This window comes from Oncorhynchus gorbuscha, unplaced genomic scaffold (assembly GCF_021184085.1).
Source record: "Oncorhynchus gorbuscha isolate QuinsamMale2020 ecotype Even-year unplaced genomic scaffold, OgorEven_v1.0 Un_scaffold_8:::fragment_4:::debris, whole genome shotgun sequence".
Taxonomy (NCBI): Eukaryota; Metazoa; Chordata; class Actinopteri; order Salmoniformes; family Salmonidae; genus Oncorhynchus; species Oncorhynchus gorbuscha.
This window is the reverse complement of record NW_025745588.1, coordinates 1-14576: the sequence shown is the minus strand read 5'-3', so window position 1 is coordinate 14576 and position 14576 is coordinate 1. Positions and strand designations below refer to the sequence as shown.

General features: G+C 43.3%; 1 protein-coding gene across 1 annotated transcript in view; it reads left to right on the top strand.

Annotated features, from left to right (window-relative positions):
• LOC124019264 (TBC1 domain family member 22B-like) overlaps window positions 1-13429 on the top strand; it is a 119874-nt gene extending 106445 nt beyond the window's left edge. The window contains exon 6 of the mRNA XM_046334640.1: window positions 9380-13429. Within this exon, the coding sequence (XP_046190596.1) occupies window positions 9380-9508 (129 nt within the window). The 3' untranslated portion in view covers window positions 9509-13429. The remainder of the gene's footprint in view (window positions 1-9379) is intronic.
• Window positions 13430-14576: the final 1147 nt, after the last annotated feature.

The window sequence follows — 14576 nt, the reverse complement described above, 5'->3', positions numbered from 1 at the left end:
TTAATGTTTATTTGGGCTGACTCTTTTTTTTTTTGTCTGTTGAAGTGTTGTTGAGTCTTTGTTTTTTTAAATCAGATTTATATAGAAGCTTTTAAAATGGTTATTAATAGTGTAACTAATTAAAGGATTTTGTTTCTAATTAAACCATTGTTTCAAATTCTAACTTATTTGACGTGTATTAGTTTTGTCAGCGCTGTGTTTACCAGATTAATTTGCCATTTAAATCGTATGCTTTAATTGAGTTTAACCTGTAGTAGTAGGCTCTCTTCAAAAGTAAAATATTATTTTCCTGCTTAAGTTCAGAAATGATGTTTTCTCCTTTACCTTGTAAAGATTTTCTATGGGGTTTTTCTAAGATAGAGATTTTTTTCTTTCTAACTCCAATTACACTTTCTCCGAGTATGAGATTTCATTCATGCCTTAAAAGCATCCCAAATGTTGTGGCTGGTGATGCTCTACTTGGGCGAGTGGGTCCACCGACAGACTGAAGTGAGGTGAGTGGAGGCATCACAGGGAAGTGAAGTGTCTGATGCCCTCCCAGTCGCCTAATAGGCAGTGTAATGAAACGGTGAGAAAATAATAATTTTGTAAGTAAACAAATGAGAAAGAGTTCATGCTTGTTTGATTGGTTAAGCAGGTAAATGACTAACTGGAAACTAGCAGGCAGAATGTTCTTTGAAAATGTTCTCTCTACTGATCCACCTCAGGTGGTTGGGAACCGCTGCGACTGTAACTGGCATCTCTGTCTGCCTCAATAGCTTACTTGGCACCAACACCAACTCTCTCTCTCTCACACACACACCAACTCTACTTCTCTCTCTCCCAACCCCCCCTCTCTCTCACCTCTCTCTCACTGTTGCTTTCTCACACATGCACAAACTCTGCCTTTACGTCTCTCCCACACACACACACTGTTGTTCAGGGCTCTGGAAGAATTGCAGAGTGCCTGCGGTGCTGTTTTCAGAAGGCTGAAGCACTCACTGCCATTCTACATTACCACCATACCCTAGATACTCCAAAAACATTGACTAAGACTTTGGCTCTAACTGGCTCACCGTAGCGCTATGCTAGAACTCTTGATCTGTCCAACCCTCTGGCCTGTAGCTGTATTCGTAAAGATGATGCCAAGGCTATCATATCAAATTATACTCTATGGTGCCTTTCCATTTGGACCAGTCAGCTAGTGACGAAAGGTCAAGGGGACAGAAGAGTGGAGAGCTTGTTTCTTTCCTAGAATTCATCAAATTGAAATGAGGACCAAATGTTTCATGTAGCATGAATAGCAATGGCTTCGATACAGACACCATGCCTTTTCTCTGTGATTTCATTACTATCTGGTATTGAATAAATGCTGGGAACGTCATTTGGAAAGTTAATTTCAGCCTGACTGGGATGTATACACAAAGCTATTAGTTTGGTGTAAATCGAAGATCACTATGTCATTGTGTGTTTCTCCTTGAGACAGATGTGGGCGCATACACACACACATACAAACACAGACACACACACACTCCTAGCCCAGAGAGAAAGGAGTTACACAGACGGCTTGAACGCAATTAAATGTCTGTCAGACGGAAGTGGAACTCTTTAAATGTCAGCTGCTTTTCTACTGATTAAATGTCCATGTTGAATGCATTTGCTTTGACTCTATTATTATAAGAGGGCCGGAAAGTGTGTACTGTGTATAACTCTATACCATAGAAATATCAGTGCTACTTCAATGTCTGTAGGCCTATACTTTTGAGTGTATACAGTGCCTTCAGAAAGTGTTAAATAGAGATTTTGTCACTGGCCTACATAAAATACCTCAATGTCAGTGCAATTCTTAAAAAAAAAAAAACGTTTTTAGAAATGTTTACAAATGAATGAAAAGCTCAATGGCGTGAGTGTTCAACCCCTTTGTTATGGCAAACCTCTATGTTCAGGTTTTATTATTTATGTCCTGAATACAAAGCGTTATGTCTGGTGCAAATCCAGCCGAACACATCACTGAGTACCACTCTTCATATTTTCAAACATGGTGGTGGCTGCTTCTTGTTATGGGTATGCTTGTCATCGGCAAGGCATGACATTTAGTTGTTGCTGAAAATAAACGTAATAGAGCTAAGCACAGGCAAAATCCTGGAGGAAAACCTGGCTCAGTCTGCTTTCTAACAGCCACTGGGAGACAAATTCACCTTTCAGCAGGACAATATCCTAAAACACAGGGCCAAATGTACACTGGAGTTGCTTTCCAAGACGACATTCAATGGTCCGGCGTGGCCTAGTTACAGTTTTGACTTAAATTGGCCTAAAAATCTATGGCAAGACTTGAAAATGGCTGTCTAGCAATGATCAACAACCAACTTGACAGAGCTTGAAGAATTGAAATAATAATGTGCAAATATTGTACAATCCAGGTGTGCAACCTCTTAGATACTTACCCAGAAAGACTCAACTGTAATCGCTGCCAGAGGGGATTATAACATGTATTGACTCAGGTTTGGGAATGATTATGTAAGTGAGATATTTCTATATTTCAAAAAGTACCCAAATTTGTCATACTTGAGTCATTTTCTATTAAGGTATCTTACCTTTTACTCAAGTAAAAGTGAATCACCCAGTAAAATAGTACTTGAGTAAAAGTCTTAAGTATTTGTTTTTAAATATACTTAAGTATCAAAAATAAATGTAATTGCTAAAATATACTTAACTATTGAAAGTAAAAGTATAAATAATTTCAAATTCCCTTTATTAAGCAAACCAGATGGCACCATTTTCTAGTTTTTTGTTATTTATGAGTAACCAGGGGCACACTCCAACATAGACATCATTTTTCAAACAAAACATTTGGGTTTAGTGAGTCCATCAGATCAGAGGCATTAGGGATGACTAGGGATGTTCTCTTGATACATGCATGAATTTGACTATTTTCCTGTCATGCGAGCCATTCAAAATGTAACAAGTACATTTGAGTGTCGGGGGAAAATGTATGGAGTAAAAAGTACATAGTTGACTTTTGGAATATAATGAAGTAAAAAAATTTATTTAATCAATTTTGACAAGACAACATTTGTACAATGTAAAGCGGTATCACTACTTTCTGAAGGCACTGTTTACTCTGTATGGATGGTATAGACATGTCAATGCAATATTCATCTCTGTAAATCCTGTTGAGTGTACATACCCTGGATGGTATAGAAATAAATGCCAATGCTACTTTCATTTCTGTATATCCTTTTGAGTGTACTCTGAGACCAAGGTATCGAAATCCCAGAGGCATTTCAATATGTATATCCTGTGTATACTCTCTCCGGATGGTTTAGAAAAGCCAGTGCTACTTCAGTCTCTGTATCCTATTGTCAAGCATTGTGGGATATGCTTGTGATGGCAGCAACATATGAGGCAGTCACACTCCCAATCTGTTCTATCACAACTACCAGGACAGACATGTATCTTAATCAGACAGAAGTTTACACCTTCTCATCTCTCAGTGTAGAGGTCTTAATAGACTCACGGCCATAACTCACAACAGCTAGAAGCTAAATGACAAGCATCCGACGTGCTCCACACATCAATCTCTACTCCCAAAAGAAATTATGGAAATGATGCAATTTTTGGGAGTGTATTTGTACACATACAAAAGCCGGCATTCAATCAATGGCAAAAAACTACAAACAAATTGTGAGTTATGGCCTTGAGTCTATTACACTGAGAGATGAGAAAGTGTAAACTTCTGCCTGATTAATACAATGCCCTCACCGTTCATCAGAAAAACTTGTAATTTTGTCCAAACTTGGGCTGTGAGTGGAGACTCATTTAAACTGCATGTAGCTTGATGAATCACCACGCGAGAGTGATCTGGTGTAGTTGTAGCGCGTGCACGCGCACACACGGAGGGAGAGAGAGACAAATAGAGGTGTAGAGAAAAGGAGCAAGAGAGGAAGGTAGAGTGCTGGAGGCAGGACCTCCCATGTAAATTGGTTTTAATACACTCTTAATGGACTTTCTCACATGGGCCGTATGAATCTACTCAACAGAGGCATTTACTGAAAGGAGTAATGTAGGGGGAAAAACAAAAGAAAAAACAATACTGTGGATGTAATTGTATACACACTCCTCCTGCATCGTTTCCCGCTCTCTCCCCCTGCATCGTTTCCCGCTCTCTCCCCCTGCATCGTTTCCCGCTCTCTCCCCCTGCATCGTTTCCCGCTCTCTCCCCCTGCATCGTTTCCCGCTCTCTCCCCCTGCATCGTTCTCGCTCTCTCCCCCTGCATCGCTCGCTCTCTCCCCCTGCATTGCTCGCTCTCTCCCCCTGCATCGCTCGCTCTCTCCCCCTGCATCGCTCGCTCTCTCCCCCTGCATCGCTCGCTCTCTCCCCCTGCACGCTCGCTCTCTCCCCCTGCATCGCTCGCTCTCTCCCCCTGCATCGCTCGCTCTCTCCCCCTGCATCGCTCGCTCTCTCCCCCTGCATCGCGCTCGCTCTCTCCCCCTGCATCGCGCTCGCTCTCTCCCCCCCTGCATCGCGCTCGCTCTCTCCCCCTGCATCGCGCTCGCTCTCCCCCCCTGCACGCTCTCTCTCCCCCTGCATCGCTCTCTCTCTCCCCCTGCATCGCTCTCTCTCTCTCCCCCTGCATCGCTCTCTCCTGCTAACTTGTGTGGCCCTTCGTGTATGTTACCCACAATACCCAGGACCTCCTGATGAACAGAACTGTTGGTTAAGTCGCCCGTAATCAATCACCCGTCTGTGGCGTTTAGTTGGTTGTGTCTGCGTTGGTGCGTGCAAGCGCCGTACACAGTAGAAGGGTTGAGACTTCTTTGCAGTATGATAGTGACTGCCCCTGCGTTCTCCATCAGTGATCAATAAACACCACACCAGGGTGCTATGCGACTCTGATACTGACGAGGGGGCTAAGTCGATTATTTTTTTTTCATCCTTACTCACAAATCTCCTAAAAGTAGTTATCACTCCCAACAACAGTGGCCTGTGGTGCGGCGCTCTGCCTTGCAGCCAGACTGTCATTCGAGACCTGCAGTTTATCGCTGTGTCTGTGTGTCTGGCTCGGCCCAGACCCACCGCAGTGAGCCAAAAGCACAGCTAAATAATTAAGCTGCTTCATTCTGTCCCCCGCTTCGCTGTGTGCCGCCTGCGATACGGACAGGTCTCAGTAACCATAGTCGCCGCCTCAATACAGTGATTTCAGAGAGGATGAATAAATACATGTCGCTATTGTCTTAGAGCCAAACAGAAAGCAGCGAGAGCATCTATCTTAGGAGGGGATTTAATGGACTCGAGGACAGATTGGAGAAACAGGGTTGTGAATTCATCTCTACTGGGTCTGTGAGGTTTCCTCTGGGTCTGTGAGGTTTCCTCTGGGTCTGTGAGGTTTCCTCTGGGTCTGTGAGGTTTCCTCTGGGTCTGTGAGGTTTCCTCTGGGTCTGTGGCTGTGTCTCTGCTTGTGCCTTCATCTCGGTTAAACCAGAGCTAAAATCTTCCATAATGTGTTAGTCCATTACTATCCCCAAGAAGCACTGTCACACACACACACACACGCTAAGCACACACAGTCCACCCTCTATCTATCCACTTTGATCTCTCATTAACTCTGTGGGGAGAAAAGACCGCAGAGTCCTCTTGAGAAGTACCAGGGTTTTCATTTGACTTATGCAATCTGAGCACCATCCAGGAATGTCCTATTCAGTGTACAATTGAGTCGATGGGTGTTGGGTTTACCTTTTTGTGCAGGTGCTTGGAACTGTACTTTGCATAAGTGGTCGACTTGAAAGGCCTTCTAATTCCTAAAGAGGATGCTTCAGCACATGGACCCGTCCTTTTCTAAATGATGTGCATTTCTGCCGCTGGCCTTGCTTCTTTAGAGAGGCTGTTGGTTGTTCCGATGTTCTGAGGGGCCTCTTTTGATGCCGTGATCAATGTGACTCAATCAGACATTAGACACATGCGTTGTGCCCCTACCTGTGTTAGTAAAGTGATTTCTGCAGCAGGCTGTGAGATGTGTGTAATTAAGGTATATTAAGCTCATTAGCAGAATATCAATGATAGCCAACAGCTGGTCATTAGAATGTTTAAGTCATGAATGAAGGACTCTCACCAGCCAGTCACCAGGGAGGTTGGTTTGACTACTAGCTTATTCTATACATTAGGTAGGACACTGAATACCTATGAGTTGTCCGATAGAATGTCCTCTGGATGTCCATATATTCCATTATGTACCATTATATGCAGCACTTTACACTGTGCTCGACCGCCATATCCAGCTTTCTCACGTTTGCGTTTCTAGGATGTTTGACAATGAAACTAACACTGTGCCTCTGACTAAACTAGTCAACAAACAACATGGCCTTGTCCATTCAAATGCTCCCACATACACTACAAACGTATGTGGACGCCCGCTCGTCGAATATCTCATTCCAAAATCATAGGCATTAATATGGAGTTTTTCACCTCTTTGCTGCTATAACAGCCTCCACTCTTCTGGGAAGGCTTTCCACTAGATGTTGGAACATTGCTGTGGGGACTTGCTTCCTTTCAGCCACGAGCATTAGTGAGGTTGGGCACTGATGTTCGGCAATTAGGGCCTGGCTCGCAGTCGGCATTGCAGTTCATCTCAAAGGTGTTCGATGGGGTTGAGGTCAGGGCTTTGTGCATGTCACTCAAGTTCTTCAAATCCAATCTCGACAAATCATTTCTGTATGGACCTTGCTTTGTGCACGGGGGCATTGTCATGTTGGAAGCACAGAACTGTCTAGAATGTCATTATATGCTGTAGCGTTAAGATTTCCCTTCACTGGAGCTAAATCACATTTAGCAGATGTTATTGTGAATGTTCAGATAGCTCCGAAACTATTGGGACATGTGATTTGTATGCAACCTGCGGTGTGTTGTCAGATATTCAAATGAGCGTCAGAATTGATTTGCATTAATAATGATATCTGTCGTCAGTTTTTCTTTTCTCCTTCTCTGTCAGTCAGTGTTTGGCGCTGGTGGAGTTGTGAACATGTGAGACAGACACATAAGCAAGCAGGTACGCGCACAGAGAGACATGTAAACACAGCAGTCTTATTTCAAACAACTGTGTGGGGTGGGAAAAGAACTAGCCTGGACGAACCAAAGTAGGCAGCTACACAGTGCAATGGTAGGGAAAGCATTTTGCGCAGATGTCACTGTCACCCCAGGTCGGGCCTGTCTCTGTTACTGCAGGAAGTGTTAACCAGATTCATTCCACCCTCAAGAGGCCCCAGTCAGAGGGCTTTATTAGGCTGGAGATGGAGGTCCTGCCGTCCCAGCCTCACTAACACACACTAGTGCATAAATCTAGTGGGGGGGGGGGGGGTCTGACAGGGGCTCGGCTGGGGCTAACTGTAACTCCATAAGGCTTTTTTTATTTTATTTTTTACTTTGTCTCTCGTCGTTCCAAGTCATTTCAGAAAGCCGTGACACCGACCACCTCAGGTTGATCTGAAATGGTTTCTGTAGTTTAGAAACAAATAATATAAGCACTCCTGCAACATAATTATGATTGATTGCACACAAATTGGCTGTTTTAATTTATAGGATTGACATAATATTCAATAATTGTAGTACCTAACGTCCGATTTGGACCCCCCCCCCCAAAAAAAAAAAAAAAAAAAGCAATGTAACAATGAGATATCCGAAGAGGTCAAAGGACATCAACGGACCCACGACACCCCACGCCAATCCAACCCCAACAACGTGTATGTATTATCAGTTCTCTATTTAACATGATTTTTTATTTAACTAGGCAAGTCAGTCTAGGAACAGTGGGTTAACTGCCTTGTTCAGGGGCAGAACGACAGATTTTCGGTAACTGGCCCAAAGCTCGAACCACTAGGCTACCTACCGCCAAATAAGTATGGAGCTGTGGGTCAGAATGTTGTTTCTTCACCCTATGTGGTTTTTTTTCTGTTCAGAGAAGTTAGTCATCCTGATAATACCAGGTTCTGACCCATGGTGCTGTTACGCTATTAGGTGATCATTTTTTTAAAGACCCCCCCCCCCCCCCCCCCCCATTGTTAAAGGGATAGTTCACCTAAATTACAAAATACATTTAGTTTTTTTGTCTCTGGACCAGGTATGACAGCAGGCCATGCTTTGGTTTTGTTTACCTGGCCACTGCTAACTTTTTAGCGTTTATGGCATAAATCCGATGCAAGTCAGTGGTACCTATATTAGCATTTTTGCGCTTCATATCCAAATCATGGGAACTGGTTAATAATATTATTTTACGTTTCAAGCATATATTTTTCTTTCAGTCCCACAAAATAAAAATGCCATCAAAGCACCCATGCAATGCACTCACTCTGTCACTCAAACTTCTCTTTCTTGTGTCTTCCTGCCAGCTAGTTTTCTAGGCTATTTAAGGATACTATGATCATCACGTTTCACATTGGATTTATTAACAACAATAAGGAAAGATTTTGAATTTGAATTCTGGTGCCGCTGCACACACAAGCTTGTTAGCTAGCCTCGGCATTGAGACAACTTTTCCAACGTTCAAAGTTCCTCTGTATATTAGCCGCTTCTCCGTAGCTAGGTATCTTGCTAGGATATCATTATTTGATTCAGTAAAGTAATGATAGGCTTACTAACATCCTGAACGCATTATAATGCATGTCTTATCATGATGCCCGGAGCTTTAAGCCAAGGCCCTCTCTCTTGTACTCTCCCCACTCTGCAACATTTTAGTCGCACCCTACAATTCTCTGTCTATCAAGCATACAAACAACTAGCTTACCCGGTCCATAGAAAGCTGCTCTATCTGCACTGATTGGTGGAGTCATTTAATGAGCTAAATGTAAAGTAAAAAGGAACAGAAATTAACAATATAACCAGTACTCCTTTCTGGTTCAAACCGGTTCAGAACTTTATTATGCTGGTCGTAGCAGTGGAACGGAACGAAAAACACAGCGGTTCTGTTCAGAACGAAACGACACGCGACGGATTGTTAAATAGAATTACTCCCTGATTTAAAAGTGTAAGTGTGTTCTGTGATGGTGCTTCTGCTTCACTGGTTGGTGTTATAAAGCAGGCGGTGTGTGTGAGGCGCTCCTTACTGAGACACCCTCCCAGCTCCTCTCACTACTGTTGCCCCTGGCGACACCTTCACATTCACACACTGTAATGTTCAAAGAGTGGTGTGCCCTTCTCCTCTCACTTGGTTCTCGCTGTCTTTCTCTCTCTGGCCATATCAATTTGTCTGTGTCTAACTGCATTCCTTGCTCTCTCTCTCTCTCTCTCTGCCACTCTCTACTTCTTTCTCTCTCTACCTCTACCTCTCTCTCTCTCTCTACCTCTCTCTACCTCTACCTCTCTCTACCTTCAGCGCCACTAAATCCTTTTGTTTCTTTCTCTGCCCCACAGGGTCTGATGATTCTGCTGCAGAACCTACCCACCATGCACTGGGGCAACGAGGAGGTCAGCGTGCTCCTGGCTGAGGCCTACAGGTTGAAGTTTGCCTTCGCTGATGCCCCCAACCACTACAAGAGATGAGTGTGGGCCCCTGACAGCTAGCTACTTGAACCCCTGACAGAGGCCCCCTGGCGGACAGATGGATGGATGGAACCCCTCCTTGACTTTCTTGTCCCTCTGCAGTCCACAACCGTTGCTTACTCGTAGATGAAAACAAAAACGTTTGCGTCACAAATGGCGCCCTATTCTCTACAAGATGCATTATTTTTGACCAGAACCCCAGGTAGAGCACTATGTAGGGAATAGGGGGCCATTTGGGAAGCCATTGCTTCTTGGTATGTGTGTACCGTTCTAACCGACTGTTCTTCTTGACTCCTCTTCTCTTTGTTCTTAACCATGAAATTACATTTGTGCAACACTCCAACAACATCAATGCCTGTCCCATCGAAGTAGACCCCAACCACAACAGACCTCCAGTCAGTGTGGTAGTGGAGATCTAGCTGCAGACACATGAATGACTGTTCTAGACTGTCCTGTACTGTTTGTCCGTGACTGGCCACCGTCCCCAAGGAACTCAGACCTTCTCCTAGAGGCCCAGTCACATTGAGTGGATCTCCACAGCAGGCGCAACATGTCCCGAGACCTAATGAATGAATTGTCTGAACGAACCGTGTGTGTGTGTGGGTGTGGGGAGGGGGGGGGGGGGGGGCAGAGAGAGGTCTTTTTGTACTTGGTTGATATGTCACTTTTAATTCCTAAGGAAACTGAGGACACATGTCGTCATTCCTAGCTGGCATCGAGCTCTTCTTTCGTGTCAGTGCTTTCAGTTCAAAACAAGCAGTCAATCCCCCAGAGACAAGTAGGTTTTTGTTCAAAACAGAAACACATTCACTTAAAAGTGAATAATTAGATAAGGAAATATCTTATTGTTATGAATGATTTCGTTCTGACTCTGACATGCTGGGCTGGATCTAATGATGTGTCTAACAACACTCGCTGAACTATATTATGTAAGATATGGAATATTTGCCGGTTGGCTGAGGGAGGGACGAGTGTCGCGTGACTCTCCCTGACATACGATCATCTCTGAACCTAGGACTCACTACCTAATTGGTACTGCACCGTGCAGTGGTGAGCAGTCACCTTTTAGGCCAGGAGATTTTCTAGTGTGGTCACATGGCCAGAAAACTCGTACCCGTATACGGGTTGGTAATGGCAGATTTGGGCAGTGGCTGTACAGTAACATGTCAGCACTGTATGGGTTTTGACTGACGGACATTCTGAACTTGAGCACCTTGCGCGACCTTGTTGCAAATGTGAATGTGTTTTCAGTCAATTTACCTGGTAAAATAAAAACCAAAAAAATATATATATATATATATATATTTTTGTCTTGAGTGAGGGAATTGCTGTACATTTTGAAAGATGAGAAATACCGCTTTAATGTCATAATCTTGCCAAACACCCGTGAGTCCAAAATGTGCACTTCACACTTCCATATCATAAAACTAATGTCATACACAGTGTCAACATTTCTGATCACTATGTTTGATATACAGTTACAAGATGATGTGGCGTCATACACGGGGTTGTTCTGAACCGAATGAGCCTAATATTTGTCTGTTCTGAAGAAAATTTGCCGCGGCACACGCACCTGAATGCACTCAAGACTCCGTTCTATGTGCACCAGGATTATACATTGCATTCTGAAAGCAGGTAACATCGTGTTTTATAACTTAGCTAGTCATTTTGGCAATAGAACAAGCTTTCAAATGACCCAAATGGACCGTTTTTGGATTGCGTTAACAACCATAGTAATTGTGTGATGATGGGGATGCAGGGTTGTGTTCCAAACAAACCAAATACAAGTGTATTTGTGCTAGTTTCTCAGCGGCACAGCTAGGAGAGCTCATGAAAAGGCACCTTATAGTTGAAGACTCTTCTTTGAGTCATTAAAGTGCTTTGAAATAACCTAGGAACTATGCACACTTTGGGGAGGTACATGGCCACAAGGAGACACCAGTTCGTCCTCTCGCTCAAACCCTTGTCATTTTTTTTGTCTTGTGTTGCACCTACCACACATTTTCCAGGAATGTACTTATGTTACTGAATATATCCAGAGTATTTTCGGATTTTATCAACAAATGCAGTGAAAGTACAGTAAATGTAGAATGCACATCAAATCAAGTGTAAAATTTTTCCCATAATCTCCGAACTGTTCCCTTTCAACTGCTACCATGGTTATGCATATGCTTTTCATATTTCTTCTCTAAGAAACATTTCATGTTAGCCGTATCCATATAGTCAAATTTCCATGCGTGTACAAAATACTCCTCAAAACCCAGAAGTAGTTTTGTGGTCAGAATAAACTCCTGGACGACGACTATTTGTAACTGGTCATAGCCCAGAACTAGGGCCCATTCAGTTATTCAGTCTATTCAGCCCAGAACTAGGGCCCATTCAGTTATTCAGTCTATTCAGCCCAGAACTAGGGCCCATTCAGTTATTCAGTCTATTCAGCCCAGAACTAGGGCCCATTCAGTTATTCAGTCTATTCAGGAACACTGACTGGGGATGTTAGGGTGGAATACGTTCTCCATTTGCCTTCTTTTGACTGCTTAGAGTTTTTATTTGACGTACCAAATTATGTGATTAGTTTGTTTTTGCCTGGTGTAGAGCCCTCAAACACAACTCTGGACTCAACCCAGTTCCACTCCTATTTTTCATTGTTCCCCTCTAATCAGGGACTGATTTAATCCTGGGACAACAGGTGGGTGCAATTAATTATCAGGTAGAACAGAAAACCAACAGGCTCCGGCCCGCGAGGGTTAAGAGTTGTTATACCCCTTGCGTAGAGGGTGGATATACGATGTAAATTAGACGTTGAAATTATATTATGTACCACTTTTATCGTCAAAAACATCCTGCCAGGTAACGATGAAGACCAATAATTGTTGCATGAACTCCTCAATGATGTGTGTGTTTATGTGGGTTGGGAGTGTGTGTATAGATGGGGCAGCTTAATACTCTGTATTTGAACCTCCTCAACTTCTTTTGATCATGTCGGTAATGGTGTTGCGCTCCATGTCAGCTCCGGGCCCAATTTCCTATTCTCACGTTGATTAGAAACTTTTTTTAAACTGCACTTGATAAAAGTCCATTTTCTTCCCTTTTTTTGTACGAAATATATTATTTGGAATCAGCTTTAAAAGAAACAAATGTCTTTCTCTCCCTTTTTTTATATATATACTGTTTACATGAGCCTATTAAGTTGTGCCTAATGTAGAGATAGCAGATGATCATCATAGATATTTATTTTACCTTAATTTAAGCTCTGCAAATGAAACGAGAACGTTTATTCAGTTGATGCTCTCACACTCGGTGTTTGCTAAGCCATGACAGTATCTGCATCCAAAATGGCCCCCTATTCCATATATAGTGCACTACTTTCGACCAGATCCCTATGAGCCCTGGTCAAATTAGTGCCCGGTATAGGGAATAGGGTGCCATTTGGGACGCAACCGATGAGTCCACAGAATCACATCTGTAAGTCTAGCAGCTGCCTTCTCTGGTGTCCTTATGCGTTTCAACTTGGTTTGATGTACCGAACAACCCTTACACACACCTTCGGTGTTGCCATGGTTACGGTGGCGACCAGGTGTCCGTCCGCTGGCTGGAGGCCTCGGACACACACACACTGGACGTTGCAGTCAGCATCTCATGGGGCATGACCTAACATGTTTGGTCTGCCTCCTAAAACATTTTTTGGGGGGGTTGTATTTTACTGTTGCTCGGTTTCTTTTCAGAGATTCAAATGTTTCTGACCAAACTACGACTGGTCCTCTTTCCCTTATGACTTCTTACTAAGACATGTGAAAGTGTGAATCTCATGCAGTGGAGAGTGATCGTGATTTTCTTTTTTTAAATACGTGTACAGAGAATGAATTTTGAAACAAAGATCTGTAAATAGAAAAGTGTAAATAAATGCTATATATGACCAAACTGTTTGTATACATTCATGGATGTACTGTAAAATCATGCTTCAATATACCACGGCTAAGGGCTGTACTCATGCACTCTGCTTTGTGTCTTGCAGAAGAACAGCCCTAGCCATGGTATATTGGCCATATCCCACCCCCCCTTGGGCCTTATTGCTATTATAAACTGCTTACCAACGTAATTAGAGCAGTAAAAATACATGTTTTGTCATACCCATGGTAAACGGTCCGATATACCACGGCTGTCAGCCAATCAGCATTCAGGGCTCGAACCACCCAGTTCATAATATCAAATAAGCTTACAAAAAGTATATATATTCAACACCAGAACTACCCAGTGGGTTTCATGTCTCCATATCACACAACAAAAACATGAACATTACGTTGTTATTTAAATGACTCCCCTAGGCTGCGTGCACTCCAACCCATGCAAGCAACTGCATAAATAAGCACTGCATTAGCTTCTACATTGATTGCGTAGACTGCTGTATTAATAACATCTGTATTGTATGCGTGTGGTTGCTGCTCCCCACACACACACGCAAACGCACTGCCTCGGCTGGTAAACAGGTTTGTTATGGTCCCTGTGGAGTGGTGGTGCGGCAGTGCCCCGGGTTTGGTAATTAGGCCCTTTTTAATGTAAGGAGGGAGTCTTGTTCTCCACCTCTTTTTTTGTCCTTCCCTCTCATTAAGCTGACTGATGTTCACAGTGGCAGGAATTAAAAAGTCATTTGAATCACCTGGACTTCCTTAGTCGCTCACACATGGTACTGGTGGCATGGGCCTGTAGACGGGATGGGACTCACAATGACCGCCTTTTACGGAGGTAGATTTGGCTGTAGGGCACGTACAGTGCTGTGCAGAGAAATATTGAGCTTGGCAAACGTTTGAGATGTATGATGGCTTAAACAACACCCTACACTGGTACTAAACTCAGCCCAAAAAAAGAAACGTCCTCTCACTGTCAACTGCGTTTATTATCAGCAAACTTGACGTGTAAATATTTGTATGAACAAAACAAGATTCAACAACTGAGACAAACTGAACAAGTTCCGCAAACATTGGACTTAACAGAAATTGAGCCTAGAAATCTCAGCCTATTGAGCACTGATGGAGGGATTGTGCATTCCTGATGAAACTCGATCAGCTGT